Source organism: Enhydra lutris, unplaced genomic scaffold (assembly GCF_002288905.1).
Source record: "Enhydra lutris kenyoni isolate GAN:26980312 unplaced genomic scaffold, ASM228890v2 scaffoldscaffold30, whole genome shotgun sequence".
NCBI classification, from domain to species: domain Eukaryota; kingdom Metazoa; phylum Chordata; class Mammalia; order Carnivora; family Mustelidae; genus Enhydra; species Enhydra lutris.
In genome coordinates, this window is record NW_019154114.1 from 16,279,565 (window position 1) to 16,301,076 (window position 21,512).

The 21,512-nt window shown below is 56.3% G+C and overlaps 1 protein-coding gene across 1 annotated transcript in view; it reads left to right on the top strand.

Annotated features, from left to right (window-relative positions):
• Positions 1-21,512, top strand: part of LOC111152816 (c-Maf inducing protein) — a 225,080-nt gene that overhangs the window by 156,009 nt on the left and 47,559 nt on the right. Inside the window, exon 4 of the mRNA XM_022511473.1 lies at positions 18,579-18,740. Within this exon, the coding sequence (XP_022367181.1) occupies positions 18,579-18,740 (162 nt within the window). The remainder of the gene's footprint in view (positions 1-18,578; positions 18,741-21,512) is intronic.

Sequence of the window (21,512 nt, forward strand, 5' to 3'; positions counted from 1 at the left end):
CAGCCCGTGTGCCCCGAGTCTTCATCCAGCTCCCCCGCGCCCAGCAAAAGCAGTAAGTGGCCATCATCACCCCGCTGAATCCTCCCAAACCCAAAGAGGAGCCTGGTCTCCCTGTTGCCCATTTCACAGATGGGGAGACCGAGGCTGAGAGGTTAAACCCCTTGCTCAGGGTCAGTGGCGGAGCTGGAGTGTAGACCGAACTCCGAGTCGAGAACCTGGGGTGGATCTCAGCCGCCGGGAATGTGGCTCCCAGCTGCACGCGAGTCTGGTGCCTGAGGCGAACATGTGCATACACGCACACACGCCAGACAGTTCCTCGCCCTCGTGAGCTGGCACTGCCCTGCCAGCCCTCAGCTCCTTTCTTTTCCAGTGCCTGGCGTGTGCAGGGCCTCAGTGTTTCTGTTTTGTGCAACATCTCATGAGAGCTTTACGCCTTTCTCTCAGTCTGTCTCACAGCCATCCGTGTGAGGATTATGGGAATTAGCCTTGGCTTGCCAGTCCCGTTTCTTGTGGGTAAAGGCCGATTGCCCTGTTTGTCCTGCGCGCCCCAGGACCACTGTCAGGCCACCTGTCCTGGGCCCAGAAGGTCCGCCTCTAGGTGGACCAGCCTGCCTCCACATCTGCCCCAAATACACCATGTCCCCCGTGTCCTCAGAGGCCTCAGAGGCCAACCTCAGAGGCCAACGTCCTCGAGGCTCTGTGTGCCCAGACCCAGCCCGGCTCCCAGCCCCGCTCTGCATTGGCCACCGCCCTCTGGTGTGGCCCCTGGCTGGGCTCGCCTGCCCCAGCCGAGATGCCCCCTTGTCTGGAGGGAAGACAGTGACCCCTGCGCACCCCTTCCTGCCCCCATCGCCCTCCTCTCTGTCCTTCCTCCCCTTACGCTCTCCATCCTTTTTATAGGCATCTTAAAACCACCTTCACAGCCACACCAAGGGCAAAGCCACTCAGCTCCTGCCAGCCCCCACCCGAAGACTGACTTCACTCTTGCAAATGTCCTCCCTGGCCTCTTGTGCCTTTGCATGGATGCTTTGGTGGCTGTGGCCGTCCCTGTGGCTTCAGCACAGCCTTGCTGCAGAGACACCTCGACGTGTCCAGGCCTGTATGCATCAGCTCTTCAGGCTGCATGACATCTGTGAAGAGGTTGTGGCCTCATTTACCACACGACTCGCTACAGCTGGGCGTTCAGGCTCTTCCGGTTTCCTCCGTTACCGATAACGCAGTCGTGCCTTTCCCCCAGACCTCAGTTTCTTGGGAACTACTTTTTTAAGGCAGATTTCCAGAACAGTGGCCACTGTTCTGGGGTATGTTTTGCAGCCCTTACCACATTTGCCAGTTGGCTCCCAAAGGAATAACTTCAGCTGTGCCTACAGGTGAGAGCTCGGGGCCGTACTGCCTGGGTTCAAATCCCAGCTCCGCATTCACTGGCGGTGTGACCCTGGGCCAGTTGCTTTCCTCTCTCAGCCGACTTCTCCTCCTAGAGTGGGGCTCTCACAGTAAGACCAAGCTTATTAGGTTCTTACAAGGATGAAATGGGTCAGTAGAAATAAAGAACTTAGAAGGGCACCTGCTGTGTGAGTGAGTGTTAGATCAATGTTGATTGTTCTTATTCTGCTTTAACAATCAAAGAGGCTGTTTCCCTTTGTGCAGAAGTGTCCTAGCAGACAGTCCAGAAGGAGGGCAGCACAGGTAAGGCACGCGTGCCGTCGACCCGCGGGGAGCCCGTAACAGGCGTCACTAATGCATCTCTGTGCTCGGTTCCCCTGCGGCAGAGCCCTTCCCAGCTGAGCCCCTGCTGGCTGACCTGAGGAGACGGAGGGAGCAAAAGCTTCCCTCCTCCCTGCATTATGACCTCTAGACTGTCATCCATCCAATGTTGCTAGGACCCACATCTCGTTCTGTTGGCCCGGGCCTGTGCCGTTTTGGGGGTTGTTCATGGGAGAAGTTGTCAGGCTTCCCGACTGAAACTCTGGGTCTGGTTCTCCTCTGCTTGGGAAGGGCGTGAGTGTTACCTGCCCACCTCTGAGAAAGGAGGTGGTGTGACCACTTTGTGCCCCTCTAAGTTCCCTAACAGGGAAGCGGGACAAGGATGGGTGGGATTTGGCTGCAGCCCTTTTATGGGCCCAGGCACACGTTGGCTTCAGCCAGATCCGAAGGGCCAGAATTCCATCCAGATTCATTTGTGGCTGTCGGTCAGGGAAGGTTTTGTGACTTCTTAAGAGGGGTCCCAGGCTCAGTGGAGAACGGTGAAAGGGGTGGCTTCCCCCCAGAGGCACAGCTCATCCCAGCCCAGGATCAGGGGAGGGGCCTCCGCGGAGGGACAGCGCGGTGGAGCAGAGGCCCTCACCGGCTGCTTCGCGGGGACCTGTGCTCTGTGGAATGGAGTGGAGGCCCTTGGGGCTCAGGCTGCCAGCCCCCGGGAGGGCCACAGTCTCCAGAGACTCAATGGGCCATTGGGGCCCTATAACTAATAAGAAGGGCAGCTTCGGGGATTGAAACTAACAAGTGGCAGAGGGCTGGGTAGCCTTGGGGAGGAGAGCTCATGCCCTTGTGGGCTGTCTTTACGGTAGACAGAACGATTGTCAGATCCGTACTAACATCAGGAGCTGTGCTGGGGGCTTTCGAGTGTGTGTGTGTGCGTGTGCATGTGTGTGTGTACTCTCTTCACATCATTGTGTGTGCGTGCGCGTGTGTGTCTGTGCGTGCATGTGTGTGTGTGTACTCTCTTCACATCATTGTGTGTGTGTGTGTGTACTCTCTTCACATCATTGTGTGTGTGTGTGTGTACTCTCTTCACATCATTGTGTGTGCGTGCGCGTGTGTCTGTGTGTGTGTGTGTACTCTCTTCACATTGTGTGTGTGTGTGTGTACTCTCTTCACATCATTGTGTGTGTGTACTCTCTTCACATCATTGTGTGTGCGTGCGCGTGTGTCTGTGTGTGTGTGTGTACTCTCTTCACATTGTGTGTGTGTGTGTGTACTCTCTTCACATCATTGTGTGTGTGTACTCTCTTCACATCATTGTGTGTGCGTGCGCGTGTGTCTGTGTGTGTGTGTGTGTACTCTCTTCACATCATTGTGTGTGTGTGTGTACTCTCTTCACATCATTGTGTGCGTGCACGCGCGTGTGTGTCTGCGTGCGTGTGTGTGTACTCTCTTCACACCATTGTGTGTGCGCGTGTGTGTGTGTGCGTGCGCGCGTGTGTGTTCTCTCTTCACATCATTGTGTGTGCGCGCGCGTGTGTGTCTGTGCGTGTGTGTGTGTGTACTCTCTTCACATCATTGTGTGTGTGCGCGCGCGTGTGTGTCTGTGTGCGTGCGTGTGTGTGTGTGTACTCTCTTCACATCATTGTGTGTGTGTGTCTCTCTTCACATCATTGTGTGTGTGCGCGCGCGTGTGTGTGTGTGCGTGCGTGCGCGTGTGTGTTCTCTCTTCACATCATCCCCGATCTGATTAGGCCCAACCTTGAAGGTCTGCGGTCGCACGGCCAGAACCAGGCAGAGCCGGGGTCTGGATCCAGGCGGTTGGTCTCCAAACCCAGCCTCCTCCTTCCAGCAGGAGATGGCACCACCGCGGCCATGGGGAGGGTGGGGACATGGGCACAACAGCCCCAACTCTGAGCCCAGCAAGGCAGAGGAGTGCCCAGCAAGCGTGAGGTCCTGGCACGGTGTGTCTCCACTGATCCCGAATAGAGCACTCTCTGGCATAGACGTGGGCCATTTGAATCCGTTAAGTAAACTTTTCATTGAAGGATTACGTGCAGAAAGGGACACAGATCAAAAGTGTACTGCTGGGTGAACTTTCCCAAATTTTCACCGAATTGACCCAAGTAACAGTCAGCCAGATTGAGGAACAGAGTGACTGCCTCCCAGGCATCCCCTTGGCCCCCCAAGCCCCTCTGCTTCACCCTCCCCCACCGTCAGAGAAGACCACTGTCCTGCCTTCTGTCAGCCCAGATGCATTCTGCGTCCCCCCCTTTAGTGGACACTGCCCCCAGAGTTTTCCAAAGTGGTCACACCAACTTACATACCTACCCCCAGTGTTTAAGAGGCCACTGGCACAGGACATGTAACGATCATATTTATTAAGGGGTTTTTTTAATACTCAAAAGGACAAAAAGAACTAAAGAAAATTCCCACTGCCCATAAACCTGTTCATACATGTTAAGTTAAAAAAAAAACAACACAAAGCTATGATTGACATGTAACAAAATGCACACATTTGGCTGTTGGCGTAGTGAGTTTTGACTATTGTATTGACCTGAATAACCCCCACCCAAATTCCTGGCCCCCCCAAGAAGATTCCCTCGTGCCCCTCTGCTGTCAGACCCCCGCGACCCCAGGGCCTCTGTGGACTCTTCTGGGGGGTGACGGCTGTGGGTGTATGTGGCAGTTCTCAGCGGCACAGGAAGGTGTGGGGGGGCAGTCTCATTCCCGTGCCCGCAGAGCAGGCCTGTGAGCCCCTTGTGGGGGCTTTCGGAAGGTCCTAGGACTATTCCTCTGTAAACTCCACACAGACCGTAGTCCCCACACCGTGTCATTCTTGGCTCCTTGACGCTTTAAGGACCTACTAGGGCGATCTCTCTCTGGCGGGACCCACAGATCTGCTTCATCCTTTTTATGGTTTTACAGTATTCTGTTCATGCGAGGGTCAAACTGAGTGGGACTCTAGATCTTTCCGTAAAACCCTGCTGTGTAGACGGGGAACCGGAGTTTCTGCAAGAAAGGAGAGGGGAGGGGAGCCTGTGGGGAGCACCCTCTGTCTACAGGCCAGAGACAGCGAGAGGTGCTTGCTGTGTGATCCGAGCCCCTCGAGACAACCCCCTGCCCCCGCCAGCCATCCCCAGTCGGTAGGTTCAGAACCTGGAGCACCAAGGCGGGTGTGATGACCTGCCCCAGCCCACCAGATCAGGAAATGGAGGAGCTTGCTTCGCACCACATCTCTGGGACCCCAAGCCTATCCCTGCCCCCTCCTGCCCCAGCGGGGCTTCCTCAGCCCCCACCAGAGGGCCAGGCTTGGGCTTTGACCATCCAAGACCCTTCCCCCCCACCCCGACCTCCTTGCGTGGGAAGGTCTTCTTCGGGCCTCAGGAATGGCGCACGACAGCAGCTCTCCAAGTGGCCAAGAAAGAAGTGCATTTGTGGGTTGTTTTTTTTCTCCCCAGACAAGGAAGGGGGGCCCAGAGCTTTGGTGTGTCATCCCACGCACGCTTTGATGGGGGCTGATGAGTCACTGAACCATACAAGGAAGTTTTTTCACGTAAATGGTTTGCGGGTGAACTTGTTTTCTGCCCTTTAAGGCAGATTTTTTTTTTTCCCTCTTTCTTTCTTTTTAAAGAAGAGCCTTTAAAACAGAAATGTGAGGCAACATCTTGACGAGCAAGACCTTTTGTTCTGCGGGGGTCTGTAGCGGGCCCCTGTCGCAGCTGGGTGGTGGGCAGCAGCCCCGGGAGGCCGGTGCCGGTCGGCTCTCCGCGGGGGCCGTGGCGGGTGGTCCGGCCACGGCCGGGAAGGTGGCCTGCCGCCCTGTGTGCCTCCGAGGCTCCTGCCCAACTGTTGGCTCTGTTGGCTCGGAGACGGGGCCAAACAGACTCCGAAAAGAGCAGCAGCTGTCCCCACAGAGGAATTAGGGCCTCTCCTCACCTGATGATCATAAAATACCCAGTGGGGCCGCCAGCCCAGCTCTCTGGATGGCGAGGTGTTTCAGAGCGAGGCTAATTGACCAGGAGCCCGGGCAGAAGCACCACAGACGTGGTGGCCGTCACCCACGCCCTGCTCCCTGGGGGATCCTGGTGCCCTCCTGGAACCAACAGCTGGGCTTATGGGACACCCAGAAATGGACAGAGACGCCCTTCTGAGGCACCCTTTGCCACCCCGACAGCCAGCTGACTGTGGCAGCAGAAGACCAGGGTGGCTTGCCACCGGGTCGGGGGCCGGGCCGATGCTTGGGTAAGACCCTTGGGCTGAGCAGATGGAATGTGACCTCCAGCTCGAGCTGACATCCAGGGACGTGTGGACCCTGAAAAGCATGTCCTGGACGTCGGGCCAGGTCAGCAGTAGCCGTGTGGCCCGTGGTGTCTGCTGGCTTTGTCACCATCTGCATGAGAATAGGGTGGTCCTTGTCTCCCCTCGGGCCTCCCAACCACCATGGACGCGGGGGTTCCAAACCAGTGGTTCTCAAAGTGGGGTTCCCGGACCAGCAGCACCTTCTTCACCTGGAAATTTAGTGCAAGTGCCAGTCTTCTGTGTCACCATCTTGAGTGTCCTCCAGGTGATTCCAAGGCCCACCAAAGCTTGAGACCTTTACTGAGTGCCGACTGTTTTCCTCCACTTCACTGTGTTGTCCTCGTCAAGCCGTACAGTGTCACCGAGGGTGGGGATTGGACCCCCTTCCACAGACAAGAAGACTGACTCGCAGACTAAATAACTTCCCTGCGTGGCCGAGCCAGAATTCAGACCTGGTCTCCGCCTCCTTCTGTGTCCTCCAGGCGCTGCTAACAGGTCCCTTGCAGCCGGAGAGCAAGGGTAACTGGCTGAACAGATCTGTGGCTTTTGGGTCACTCTGCCAGCACCTCTCCCATTTGTGCAGCCAAGTTAGAATCACTGTGATGGCCACGCTCCCTATCACGGACCATCGCGGTCCATTGCAGACCTCCCCTGGGCAAGTCTGCAGGGCCCTCCTCAGCAGGGAAGGGACAGCCGCCCTGGAAATTCTGCCACTCCACGAGACCCCCTTAACTCAGGAAGGCAGGGACAGATGTCACGTTGGATTCCAGCCCACCATTACCTGCCAGAATGGGCGCACCAGGGGGCACCTGCAAATTAATTAGGGAGCTGAGCTCTTTTCCACGTCACTCATAAACTCAGGCCCAGCCTCCAGCCCAGAGGAGGCAAACCCCCTCACCCCCAAGGAGGAGTGGAGGCTTCCCAAACAGATGAACAGATCAGATGCCCTTTGAAGTAATGTAAGCACTAGATACAGTGCTAAGACACATGAACAATGGAGGCCCCCACGGAGATGCCACCGTCTTGAGGCTGAGCAAGGGAACTCCTTATTTGGGATAGAGATTTCCCTTTATCAGGCCCAGAGGAAACAGGATGGAAACAGGGGTCTGGTGGCGCTGTCCCATTCTGTCCCCCACATTTCAGGGAGCGAACCTCACTAAGGGTTGACCCCTCTCACATGGCAGAGGAAGAGAGCAGTTTCTGGTACAGTATGTGCATTTTTAAACTTACTCGGAGGGTTGCTATTACAACCAGGGTTGTGTCTGCCGAAGATGGGATCTCCTGTTAAGAACTGGCGAGAGCCCCCCATTGCGGTTTTCACTCCAGGTTCAGCGTGTGCTCCAGGCACAGAAATGTCCCTAGAAAAGTCATAGCAAAGTCACAGGGTCTCCTGAGCTGCCAGTTTCAAAGGTGGGGCCTCAGCCATGGCTGGGATGTGAAGGGACTGTGTCTCATTTATCCCTGGGGCGGGCAGGATAAGCCTCTGGCTGGCCCAGAGCCTGGGGAGGTCAGGTGGGCCGCGTTCCTGGAGACCCCGGCGGTTTGCGCTGACCGAGGGGGCTGGCCGCATGCTGGCCGGATGGCCGTGGCCCCCGAGGAAGGGCTCTGACCAGGAGGGGAGAGCATGGAAGTATGGCAGTCACAGCAGCCGATGGCTGTGGCCAGAAAGCCCATCAGGAGGGTCTGCACAGAGGGCTGAGGTCAGGCAGGAGGACTGATGTTTGCTTCATTTTCTGAATGTAGATGCTACCTTTGCCCACTGATGCTTGAGGTAGCTTTACAGAAACGCGCAGCAGGGAGAAGTCTGTACTGATTGATTCGGAAGGCCTCCTCCAGGGGTTAGGAGAGGAAAGGCAAGACGCAGAGATCTATGTATAATGTGATGCCCTTTTTTTGTAAAACGAATGAGAGACAAAACAGCAAATCAGGGGACCAAACTAAGTCTGTGTACTTGCATTTGACTATGTGTGGCTGTGGAAAAAGATATGAATGGATACATGCCAGGGGCTTTTTCTGAAGAAGGGGCATTTGGGGGACACAGCCCCACCCACTCATGCTACCATAGCAGAGTGTGGCTGGAAAAGCTTGGAATATTGTTTTCTGGCCCTTTACAGAAAATGTTTGCCAAACCCTAGTATGTGCAGTGGTGTTAGTATGGGTTCAGGGGTACAGGGGTGGGGGAGGCGGGGTGGGAGACGAGGTGAGGTTAACAGAAGGCCAGCGTATGTGATACGGGCTACATTTATGCACACATTTATCCTGCTGTGCGTATGTGTGCGTGTGCGTGTGCGTGTGTGCGTGCAGGGAGCACGCACGGAGAGGACCCATGGAATGACGGCCACCAGCATAGAAGTGGCAGGCGGTGCCACACTGGCATCCTGGTGCTCTTCTCCCCACCCTAGCACGGTCTGTAGGATTCTCTTTTCCAGGGAACATATATTACTCGAGAAACCAGGTACTCTACTGCAACACGGGGAAGTCAAAAATAACAGGAGCTCAGATACCTTCCAGCTCTTTCTTAGAACGTGGGATTCTGACCGCTTTGACGATTCGGTGCAAGGGCAATACCACCTTCATGATCCCAATTTCTGAACTCTTTGGGGACTTTTTCATACTCCTTTTTAATTAAATGTACAGTGCATAGATCTGGCTTCCTGGGACCATTTGAAGCATTACAGATAGAGCCAGAGCTTCTCCTTCCCCCGCCCCCGCCCTTGGTTTTCCCTCAAGCCACTTCCCTCTGCAGGAAGACAGCTGTCATCAGCCTGACCCGTGGCCCCTTCCCCCACACCATGCGCAGTGCACGCGTGTGAATCTATGTGCACACGTTCATGTTCGCTTCTGCACTTAGTGTCTGGCGGATGTGGGGCCCCGGCGGACCTTCCAGCTCTCCTTCCTTCTTGTAACTGCTGTCTCCGGTGACCCCGTGCATGGGGCCACGGCCTGTTTGATGTGTCTTGGCTCACGGGCATTTCGGGAGTTTCTCGTCACCCTTCATTTTTCTCAGGGGTTAACCGTCGTCAGCCAACGTCCTGCCACACTCGTCAGCTGCCATTTACTGAGCACATATGAAGTCCTGGTGTTCAGCCTGAAATACCACGGTCTCGTCAACACCTCCAAGAGGCAGGTGCTCCTGTCATCTCCATGTACCAGAGGAGGAGATCAAGGTTCCAGGGAGTGATAGAATTCTCTGGTGGCTGCACAGCTTACCCACAGCAGAGCAGAAGTTCGAATTCAGATAGGTGCCCTCACTCGGTCCGGGATACCACACACGCCTGAGAGCCAAGACGGGGCCTCGCCCGGGCCCCGGGCTGGTGGGGGAGGCGAGTGAGTGAAAGGAGGGGGGGATGTAGTGTTGGGTGTGCTGAGTATGAAACTGGGATCCCCCCCAGCCTCCCGACAGTATTGTGATGAGCTGTGGAAGGCACGTGCAGCCCCTTCCTGGGTGTCTCGGCTGGCGTTCTGTAGCCGAGGGGGCGGGGGGCGCAGCTGGGAACATGGCCTCCCCTGGGGTTAGGGCCATGTGGAGACAGGGGTGCATTTCCAGAATGCTGAGAGCAGGTCCGGGGCCGTAGCTGTGTGCGCTCACTGTCTTCATGGACCCTGACTCAGGACAAGCAGGTGCCTGAGTGCGGGCAGCACTCCCTGTGGTGTCCATGTGGCTCCCTGGTACGCGGCTGTTGGGGCAGGTACCCCGGGCGCAGGCAGCACACCTGGCAGGAACACCGGCGTTTCCGCCCTCTGAGGGAACAAGAAAGAGACAGGGGTCCACATCTCCCCCAGGAAGAGAAAACCCAGCCCCCCAGTGCCTCCTTCTCCCATGCATCATGGGGACAGACTCCCAGGCCCCACCAGGCCCCACCTGGCCCCAGCTAGCCCCACCTGGCTCTTTGGAGTTGGAATCTGCCTTTTTTTTTTTTTAAGATTTAGTTACTTATTTTAGGGAGAAAGCACGCACATGATTAGGAGGAGAGGGAGAGGGAGAGAAATCCTCAAGCAGACTCCCTGCTAAGCAGGGAGCCCCCACGTGGGGCTCAACCCCAGGACCCTGGGATCATGACCTGAGCCAAAACCAAGAGTCAGCTGCTCAGCCGACTGAGCCCACCCCAGGCGCCCTGGGACTCTGCCTTTTAACAAGGCTCCCCACACAGTTCCTGCTCGCGTCTGGGGATGAGGAGCACTCGGCGGTTGGGGGGCTTAGAAGACTAGGTTCAGCACTCACCACGGCAGAAGCTTCTTACATGTCGGTCATTATTGCTGACCTTTGCTTTTCCTCCGTTTTGGAAACACTGAGAGCCCCTTCCGTGTGTCCCGAGGAGCTGCGGTCACCACGCACAGCAGGGCAGAAACCCATGAAGCCTCAACCCCGGTCCCCTCGGAACTCAGAGCTCAGGGGGAAAAGCAGCCACGTGGAAGCTTTTAAATGCGATCAGACCGATCTGGGCGATGACACGATTTTGCCAAGGGTTCGGCAGGCCCTGAAGTGCCCAGTGGGGAGCCCAGCACCAAGCCCGGCTCCTCTCTGCACCAGCTAGATGTGTGGTTGCCCAGGCAACCGGCCGATGCCCCAGAGACCGGGCACAGGTCGCTGTGCCCGAGTTCTCGCTGTCTCCTTGGAAGCAGTAATGACTGCGGAGAGACTGCCTCCGGCGGGCACGTAGGGGGCCGAGTGCCCAGGCTCTTTCCCCTCTTTCAGACCAATCGTCCGTCTCCCAAGGACCTGGCTTTCCAGGCAGATGCCCCTGGACGCCCAGCTGCAGTCAGTCGGGAGCTGCCATGGGGCAGTCTCACCTCTGCGGTTAAGGGACTTCTTATGCGTCTTGGAGCAGGTGTGACCTCCATCCAGGCAGAGGAAGCTCCCAGGCGTGCCCATCCAAGTGGCTCAGTGGTCAGGCGCTGGGGATCTGCAGCTGCACCGGCTCCCAGTTCCGGCTCTGGCTCTTACTTGCCACGTGACTTGACCTCTCCCAGCCTCGGTTTTTCTCCTCTGTAAAATGGGCCTCAGTAGACCACACACTTTGTTGAATGGTTAGGAAATTCAAAAAATTAGTTCATTGTATAAAGTGCTTCACACGGTGCCTGGCCTGTGGAGAGCACCTCGGAAGCGGTGACCATTGTGGTCTCGTGTCACTTGCCATTTGTGTTGTTGGGCCGGTGGTTGTTCCTGGAACATGGTAGCCACTGGGTAAGTGGTGGTATTACGGTGTTTTGTAGCTTTGTGAGCCTGGTTGAGCTGTGCTTTACCTGCCAGCCAAAGGTAGGGGTGGGGGGCAGACCAGGGCTAGGCTGTGTCTCCTTTTGTGTCCTATCCTCTTACTCCCAGTGGCCCCTTGGAGCCAATGGCCAGAGTAGGCGTCCCTACCTCCTCTTGAAAATCCTGAGTCCCTGGAGGGTAATCACTGATGAATCCATCTGTCAGTTAATTACACCAGCAGGTAACAGCCCAGTAATTGTATTTGCTAAATTAGCATCTCTTTGCATGTTCACAGAGGGGCTGGGAGGTTATCTGCTGTCTCAGGTTGAGGGTCAAGACCTTAGCGCCAAGCAGGCATTGTGGGGATGACACAGGGCTGGACACAGGCCAGGCTTGTATCTGAAAACAGGTGATGGTCTTTGATGCCGAAAGGATTTAAGATGGAGTATCCAGTCCCTCTGGAGGCCTAAAGAGAAGGCCAGCAGCCCAACCATTGGGGCCCCCAGAAACACACTGCTTGGAAGGGATGGCAGGGATGGCACGGTACCCTCACGGCCCCAGAGCAAGTTGTGAAGGAATGAGGAGGGCCCCTGTCTAGGAATGAGAGAGGCTGGACAAGTTGCCCAACCTGTCAGTCTTCCTGGATGCGAGCGGACAGTTGGGGACACCACCCTGTAGACCTGGGAGGGAAAGCCGGAGGAGCAGGCCAGGTGGCAGGGTGCTACTGACATCCCCAAAGTGCTGGCTGACTATGGGGAGAGACAGTGAATGTGTTGCTGGTCCTCTGAAGACATTGGTTATGGGGGACCCCAGGACCTTAGGACAGCATTGCCTGAAGGAACTTTCTGCCGTGATGAGAATGGTCTTTCTCTGCACCGTCCACCGTAGTGGCCACTGGCCACCCTGTGGCTATCAGGCAGACACAGGGTGGCCAGTGGGACTGCATCACTGAATTTTTCATTGCATTTCACTTTAATTCAGTTAAATGTTAATAGCCACATGGGGCTAGGGGCTTTGGGCCTAGGCAGCCCAGCTTTGGGTTGTCTACTGGAAGGAAGTTCTGACAGCCTGTCTGGTTCCTCCCTGGGTCATTTTTCTCGGCAGCTCCAAGGAGCTCCTGGCCGCCCCCCTCTAACGACAGGTGGTGGGGAGCATGCGCGCTCGTGGGAGCCTGAGTCGCGGAGGCTGCGCCGACCAGCAGAGCAGCCCAGCACCGGGATCCGTGCTTCCAGCACGTTCCGAGTCACACCCCCACCCCCCCACCATGAGGGGCACACTCCCAGGGACAGCTTGTCTCCCATGGAGGAGCCCACAGGCTCCGCGCTCCCAGGCTGGAGAACCCCGGACGTCTGCGGTTGTCTCTGCTGTGGGAGCAGTTGCCGGAGAGATGGCGGATGTTGCCCAGGTAACGTCCCCTCCCTGACGAGCAGAGGGTGAGGACGGCAGTGGAGTGACTGGTCTGCCGCACGCGCGGGAGGCGGGAGGCTCTGCCCGCCGGCTCTGTTGTTTCGGGAGCTGGCGGGGCTTAGTCACAGAGGCCGGGAGTCCTAAGTTCCCTCTGCTCGGGACCACTCAACTGCTAGGACTTGGTAGGTGACAGGACTGAGAGCCGCCGGTCAGCCAGCAATGGGGCTGAGCGCTTTATAGACGGCATCTCGTGGAAGAGCCCGGAAGCCTTGCACAGTCGTCAGTCTGACCCCACATTGCAGATGAGGCCACCAGGGCACAAGCGATAGACCGTGAGTTCCACGAGCACTTGGGGCCTGTCTGCTTTGCTCGTCATGGGGATCCTGAGTGCTGAACACCGTGCTTGGCGCATCGGAGATGGTTCCTGGTCATTTTTGTTGAATGGTTGGGTAGGGGATGGACAGACGGATGGGTGGGTCAATGGATGCGGGCACGCACCGGTGGAGGGATGAAGCAGAGCTTAGATTTGAGCTGAAGACACACCTATTGCAAACCTGTGCTCTTGACCTCTGAGCGGGACTGTCTCCGCTTTTGTCTGATGTCCTCCTCTGCCTGCCTAGGTTGGGATTTTTGTCTTAAACATTGTAATTGAAGTATAATTTGCACACCTTAAAAACCACCAATTGTAAGTGTACGAGTCAGTGACTTTGGTAAATTCATAGAGTGTTCCAGCCGTTATCGCAATCGTGTTTTAGAGCGTTTCCGTCCTCCCGAAAGATGCCCTCGTGTCTGTCTGCCGGTTCATCCCCGTCGCCGCCCCGCCTCCGGCCCCAGGCAGGGACTGTTCCGCCTTCTGTCTTTATAAATTTGCCTTTTCTAGACATCTCTCATGAAAGGAATCCTACAAGATGTGTTCTGCTTCTGGCTTGCTTGACTTAGCGTCACACTTTAAGGTTCATCCATATCGTAGCACGTGTGAGTAGATGCATCCTTTTTACTACAAATACCAGTCCGCTGTGTGGATAGACCACGTTTTGCTTACCTGTTCACCAGCTGGTGGACGTGGGGGCTGGTTCCAGTTTGAGGCTCTTATGAACAATGTCACAGACATTCGTGTCCTCGCGCCTGGGTAGACTCTGTGTTTTATTTCTCTTGGGCAGATTTCTAAGAAAAGGACTGCTGGATCGTGTGATAAGTCTATGCTTCGTGCTTTAAGTAGCTATCAGACTGCTCTCCGGTGGCGCCGTGCTCCCGTGTGAGGCCATGGGCAGGGCGCACAGGTCCCAGTCCTCCAGGTCCTCGCCAACACTTGGGGTCGTTGGTTACAGTCCGCCTGGTGGGTGTGAAGTGGTGTCTGCTCGTGGTTTGAACCGCTGTCTCCCTGGCCACTCGCCATGTTGGGCAGCTCTCTCTGCACACTCATTCCTAGATTGGCTTTGCCTTTTTTCTCTAAAAGGACAGATAGCAAATATTTGGGGCTTTGCGGGCCACACTGGATTTCTCTCCCATGTTCTTTTTCTTTATTAAAGGTTGATTGATTGATTGATTGATTGGACAGAGGGAGATATAGCGAGAGAGGGAACACAAGCAGGGGGAGTGGGAGAGGGAAAGCAGGCTTCCTGCAGAGCAGGGAGCCCGATGTAGGACTTGATCCTGGGACCCTGGGATCATGACCTGAGCTGAAGGCAGATGCCTAACGACTGAGCCACCCAGGTGCCCCTCTTTGGGGTGTTCTGCTTCACAACCCCTAAGAACATTCTTGGCTTCCTTGCACGAAGCGAAGCAGGGGTCTGGGCTTGGCATCCTGCCGCACTTTGCCAACCCCTGCTTTAAGCCCCTCATGCCCCTGCTGAAAGAATCCAGTGGCCCATGGAGTCCACGCTGAACATGGCAAGAGGTCACCCACCCCTCCTGGGGAAGGGGCCCACTGACAGGACGATCCTGCAAAGCCAAGGGCCAGGCTCCCGAGGCGTCCCCATCCTAGCCCCGTGGTGATTCAACACCAGATGAGCTCATCAGAGTTCTTGGGATGAAACCTGCTAATCTGTCACCCAAGGCAGTCCTGCGCAGGCCTCCCTCTGCCCTGTGGCTGCCCTGTCCCAGACCTTAGAGCTTCTCGTGGGAGCCAGCAGCCTCTCCTCCCTGCCGCCACCGTGATCGCCATGGTCGCTCCACCTGCTGCTCCTATTAGAGCTTCCCGCAGCTCCTCCACCCCTGGGTGCCTGGCCTCCAGCTCTCCAAGCCTGTGGACTTGTCCCAGGCCTCACCGCATGCCACCCAGCATTCTTGACCCCCTCCATCACCATGCCTCTCGACATGTCTACCTTTCCTCTCCACTGTCTGCATCAGCCCCGACAGAGGTGATAGAGAGACGCCTCTGGAATGAACCAGAGCCGGTCTGACTCCTGAATTGTCCCTTTGTCGCTGTGTGACCTTGGGCAAGTCAGGCCACCTCTCTGGCCGTGAGAGTCCTATGTGTAAACGGGACACTAGAAGCTGGTAGTAGACGTTACAGACAGGCCCTCAGCCACTGGGCTCACTGGGACGACATGTCATTGCCTGGGGCCATGTTCTTTTCCAGCTACGGGAGTGCTTTGTCCTAGGCACAGGGCAGTGGAAGTACGGCCGTGTACAGGGAGTTGGTGGGTAAATGCTGCAGCTTCCTCACTCCCTGGGGGTGGCGGGGGGGGGGGGGGATTCACGGTCTCCTCGAGTCCCCCATGGGATTCACAGCTGGCTCCATGGTGGCCCAGTCATAATGCTTGGTGGGGCCCCGTTAATGATCCCCTTCTCCTCTCCTGCCCCGTTAATAACTGCCTTCTCCTCTCCTTCTCTTCTCCTCTCCTCCTCCACCCTGCACTGATGTGTCCTACATGTAAATGAAGAAACCATTTACACATGGGTTTTTGTCTTAGGGTCTGTTTTGGGGACTCTTAGCCCGTGGCAGGTCCCCAGCTCTGGGGTTACCGTGAGGCTGGAACGAGATGATGCTCAGAAGTGCTCAGCGGGGTGCCTGGTGCACAGTATGTGCTCATTGTGCATTGGCCCTTGTCACAGCCCTGGGACCTTCTGGTTTTGAATGCACCCACTGGTCCTGGGAGGTCTGTTAAGCAAGGGCTTGGGTGCTTGCAAGAGAGCTGTTGTTCTTCCCCTGTAAGGAGGGGTGTGTCGGTGAGCGCAGAGACTGATGCCGCCCTCTGGGCCCTTTTGCCTGGACCTTGCTGCCTCAGAGTCTCGGGGATGTTTGAGCGTGGAGAGCTTAGGGCCACAGCACTCACGGCCCTCCCCACCGTGTGAGGGTGTGTGCCCCACCCCACAACACGCTGACTGTATTTGGCAAAGTTTCAGTGAGGGTTGGGTGGAACAGTGTTCACCAAAGATTAATGGTAGCTATTTCTAGGTTGTGGGATTTTTGAGGTCTTTTTTCACTTACCCTCTCCTTTGTGCTTTCCAGCGTGGTTCAGATTTCTTACAACGAGCAGGCATCATTTTCACAAAAAGAATGAAGTCATTATTCCTTCAAAGGTAAATAACTTGCAGCTGATTAGTAGATAGGGCTTTCACGGCCCAGACCATATGCCACTCTGGAATCTACTGTGGGGAGACATGGGTGCGAATCGTGTGGTTTTCTTTGGGGCTTAAAACACGGCCCATTTCTATGGCTATTCCGCGGTCATTTAACAATAAAGCAATTCTCTGGGTATGGAGCAAAACCACCGTGTCCAGGACTCAAAGGAGGATGCATCTTCTGGGAAGGATCGGTTCTCGCCTTGGGAAATGTCCCCATGGTGTTAGACTTTGGGCAGTCTGTTGGCATAGGCTGGGCAGCGTGGAGGCGGGCCATGCCATGCTCCTGGCTGACGGGGATGGGGACTGGGGCTGCTCACCGGTCCAGGGCGGCCTCAGGGAAGTGGGTGCGTCTTGTCGTGAAATTCATGGGGCTCAACACATCCTCATTGTCACGATCACCCCCACTGACCATGTAATCACTGTTCATGGAACACCCTCTCTTGACAAAGCTTGCTGTGTGTGTCTTCCAGTCCTTAGAGGATCTAAAATGGTCGGCAAGTCAATGTTTCTGGCGTTTCTGCTCCCCCGCCTGAAGAGAATGATGCTATCTCCACTTCCCCCACTTGTCTCCTCTGCCCTGCTACCCCTCGGAAGGGGACTTGTCTCGTTCCAGTTCTTGATGAGGGTGGTGACTGTCAGAGCACAGCCAGACTGAGAGGGAGAAGGAAGGGGCTGTCCTGGGGCGTGGCAGGCTGGCCGGCAGGTGAAAGAACGTGGCATGGCAGGGACAAGCGACATTGATGTCCGTAAGACAGATCAGGATTTGGGGCGTGTGGTAACTCATTCGGTTAAGTGTCTGCTTTCAGCTCAGGACATGATCCCCAGGCCCTGGGATTGAGCCCCGCGTAGCATCGGGCTCCCTGCTCCACGGGGAGCCTCCTTTCCCCTCTGCACCCCCCCCCCCGCCCCAACTGGTGCTCACTCTCTTAAATAAATAAAAATTTTAAAAGATCTGGGCTGGTGAGGGGAAACAGACTTCGGCGTGAGTCAGCTATGTGGATGACTGGTAGTGATGGGGCCTGGTTAGCGAGCGAGAGAGTGGAAACTCATGGAGTTTGGGAACCAACAGGAGATGGACAGTGGGGTCCTGCTTGTGTGGCTGTGGGTGTCCGCCTCATCCTTGTAAAGTTTCTCCAAAGAGACGGGTTAAGAATCCGGGTTCCTTCTTTGTTGCCAGGGTCTCTATTCGGCCTCTGCCTTCTAACGTGGCTCTGTACGGAGAGTGGCCACACGGCTCCAGCATTTGTGAAGGTCACACACTGAAAGAGGCTGCCTGGTTTATAGAAGAGGAAACTGAGGCTCATAAGGTGATAGGCTTCACAGTAAGAACCGGGCCTGACTCCAGAGTCTCTCTTGTGTTCCGCTGTGAGGCCTCGCCCAGCAATTAACTAAGGCTGACAAGAACGGTTCCCCCAGATGCTTCCTCAAAGGCCCTGGGTTCCAAGACCACTTTGTGACTCCAAACTCGGAAACTCGGTGGTCCCGGAGACCCTGGCAGCCTCAGGGGCTGGTGGGGGACCCTGACCTCCTCCCTCTCCACTCCCTCAGTGAGACTGGCTCAAAGATCGTGACTTGTCGCCCCAGCTGGCTGCTGGCACAGTGACGCTAAACTTGGGTTCCCCTGGGGAGCAGAGCGTTTAATGAAGGAGTTCAGCCGGTGGGAGTCTCCCAAGCCAGCCAGGGCAGCTGTGGGGCAGGCAGCCGGAGGGCCGGGAGGGAGCTTGGCTGGGACCTCCACCTTCCGAGGGCTGCTGTTTCCATGATGTCAGAGAGGCGGAACTCTGCCTCACAGCGCAGGGGACCACAGCCCTCGCCCCAGTGCTTTCCAGCCCTGGACGCGGCCCCGAACAAAGGTGAGAGCGCTCGTCTTACTCACCGGGCAGAAACCGAGGACCGCCTTCAAGCTTCCTGGGGGCCTCGGGGCTGGTCACCACCTGGCCAGAGTTGAATTCCTGGCCCCAAGCCTGCCTGTCCTTTTTCTTCACTGGACTCTGCTCTCCAGGGGAGCCTCATAGGACGGGGATGAGAAAAGCCTCCAACCCAAGGAAGGTTCTCTGTGGGCCCTTGAAGGCTCCCACTCCGACTGTGCGTCAGTGCTTAGGGAGCACGTTTGGCAGCTGTGATCTGAGAGAAACCTCTTCGTTCTTTTTTGAAGTTGTTGGGAACAATGTGAAGGTTTCTCGGCTAGTGGCCGGGAGGCCTGGTTCTTTGCAGGCACAGCCCGTGACTCTGGGCAGGATGATTCCTTTCTTTGGGAGTCCGTTCCTTACGGGGAGGGAGTGGTCCACAGCGGCCGGTTTTCGGGGCTTACAGGTCCTGATGCGTCTGTTTCTTTGATCGTCTGGCGTCTTCCGCCATCAGCGTGTCAATAACATGTATGTGTCTCCTTCTCTCTCCCAACCAGAAAAAGATTTACAAATACAAGAAAGTCCTGAGTAACCCAAGCCGTTGGGAAGTTGTGTTGAAGGAGATCCGAACTCTGGTGGACATGGCCCTCACGTCCCCCCTACAGGATGACTCCATCAACCAAGCCCCGCTGGAAATCGTCTCGAAACTGCTCTCAGAGGTAGGATGTTCCTCCTGCTGGGTTTTGCGCACGTGCACATGTACACACACACACACACACACACACACACACACACACAACCAAGTTCTTTTCCTTTCCCTCTGCTGAGCACAGTGCTGTACCCGGCGGCAGAACTGGACCCACATTGGCGCTGTCTCCCCATTGCCCAAGGAGCTGAGCGGTGTCCCCCAGCAGCCTGAGAGAGCCCAGGAGGAGGCTTGTCCCCAGTGCTGCAGCTGATCCACCCCGGGGGCGAGGCAGGGGTGAAGGGGCTGTTGCTGCTGCCCTGCCATGCCCCACCACCCAGTGTGGGGGGACTGGTCATGGGCCTGATGCTGGGCTTGTGGTGATGATGGTAGCAGTGAATTTCAGAATTTCCCAGCTCATCCCTGAGCTGGAGAACAGCGGTGACAACCCCAGACCTCCAGACTGCGCTTCCTCCCTGCCCCTCGGCATTGGGGCCCGCCGTCCCTGCCCGTCTCTGTCCTCCCCCTCCCTGGCCTGCATGGGCTCCAGGGGCCCAGGCAGCGACGGCTTCTGCCCCCGGCACCCCGACCACCTGCACAGCAGCGGAGAATCCATCGGCGGCTCGCAGCTGACTGGGCTGTGCTTTGCCGAGCAGCCCCACACTAGGGCCTGTGCCGTGCTGGACACTGTGCTGGGCTTGGGGATGAAGACAAGCCCCTGTCCTCCTGGAGCCCATGTTCCCGCAGGGAGACAGACAGGAGCAAAGGGGCTCGATCGATGTCAGTCCCGCTGTTTGTGAGGAGGTGACGGCTGCTGGGAAGCACGCTGTTGACTCTGTCCCAGCCATCTTCTCAGCGCTTCCCAAATGCTAAGGCTTGCCTCGTTTGTTTGCCTGCCTGGCCCCCGGAGACACTGGCGTTGATGACTCCTGATTTAAACTCTGCATGGCCAACGGAGTGATGCTTCTGTCCTCCTCCCCTGGGACGGCCCCTGCTCTCCTGGCACGCCCAGTTCCTTGGGTAGCTAGCTGCTAGATGCCCCCTCTGAGTCTGCACCGGCTCCTTGCCACCTAAAACCACCCCTTCCTCTGGGGGCCCAGGCTGATTGCGGCCGCTCAGTCCTAGAAACTGCCCAGGCCTTCCATGTCTGTTGAATAGAGGGTCTCTTGCCCTAGAGGCAAGTGGGGCAAGAAGTAGAAGTTGGGCGGTAAAGACAGCTACAGGGAGCAGAGGCCATGCCCTCGGGTGTGAGACAGCTTCATTTCACAGCAGAGCAAAGACTCAGCCTTTGAAATCAATCACAGTCAAGGTCTGGAATTTGAGACCAGGCCAGATGCTGTATACCCAACATTCTATCCTGGCTTCCCAGCCCGAGGCCAGGCTGGAGGCTCACCATCAGTGAGCACCTGCTATGTGCCAGCAGGGGTCATGGGCCATGCACACAATGTCTCGGGTAGTACACCTGCCTTAGAGAGCTGGGCCTACTGTCTTCATTATACAGACGAGGAAACTGAGTCCCTGAGACACTGAGCAACATGCTGAGCAGGCGGTGGGGCTGGAAATTTCACCTTAGGGCTCCCTCGCTCTCACTGCAAGGCCAGCCGTCCACCCCTTCTGCCCACCAGTCCCCACCCCACCGCCACACCATCATTAGATCAGGCTCACTGTCAGGACGACGGGGAAGGTGGCAGGTGGACACAGTTGCCAACCACTGGCAAGCATTTATTTCCATCTTACATGTTTCATAGACCATGTGCCCCTGGGCCTTTGCATCGCTTCTCAGGCCAAAGTTTTAAAAATCATTGGATCCCCAAGCACTAGTGAAAGATAAAGGCATTTAAAGGGAAAAGAAAAAAAGAAGCAGGTTGCATCTGCTGTGTACCTACTGTGTGTCAGGCAATGAGTCAGTGTCACTCACTGTGACACACAAGCGCTGCCATTTGCTAAGGGACAGAGCTGGGACTGCAGCCCAGGCAGCAACCCCTTGAGGAGGGTTTAGCGCCTCTCTGAGTGACACACATGCTCTGTGACCACTGCTTTGGCATTTAGAGCTGATCTCCAGGTACCCTGCGAGGTGAGTCCGAAAATGTACAGACGGGTAAACAGAGGCTTGGAGAAGCTGTCACTTGCCCAGGGGTCTGTTGCATCAGTGGTGGGCCGGGATCCACGCCCAGGTCTGCCTTTTAGGAAAGCTCACACTGTTTTGCACAGATGTGGCATAAATTGGTAGACTTTCTAGCCCGGGGTTTGGTGGGGGGGTGCCCAGCTGTGTGGGACTTGGTGGTTGAGAACAGGTGTTGTAGAAGCACAAGGACCTGTTTCTTCAGATACTAACTGGCCTTGGACAGTTTACTAGGTCTCTCAGTACTGTTCTCATCTGCGAGTTGCAGTGAAGATGAGCACCCATTTCACAGTGCTCTAATACAGACAAAGCGCCTGGCCCTGTGCCTGATACACAGGGAGCACTTGATAAATGATCACAATCTTGTTGTCATGGGAGATGGCTGTGATCTTGACCTTAAGCACTCTTAGCTGCAGGGTCTAGGGTGATGGGTGGAAAAACAAACAAATCCCTCTCCTTGCCCTTTCCTATTTAGGCTGTAGGGGCTAGATGATTTGTCTGTTCTCTTTACTCAGGTTGTTCCTGGGGTCTCCTTTGAGGAGGCTCCAGGGGTCCCCAGACCCAGAAAGTGGGCAGGATCCAGAGGAAGGGAGCGAGGGAGGGGGAGGAGGGGGCTTTTGGTTCTGAGAAAGGACTGTCCATCCACTGGCCAAACACAGCTGCCTCCCTGGCCTCCTGGGCCTT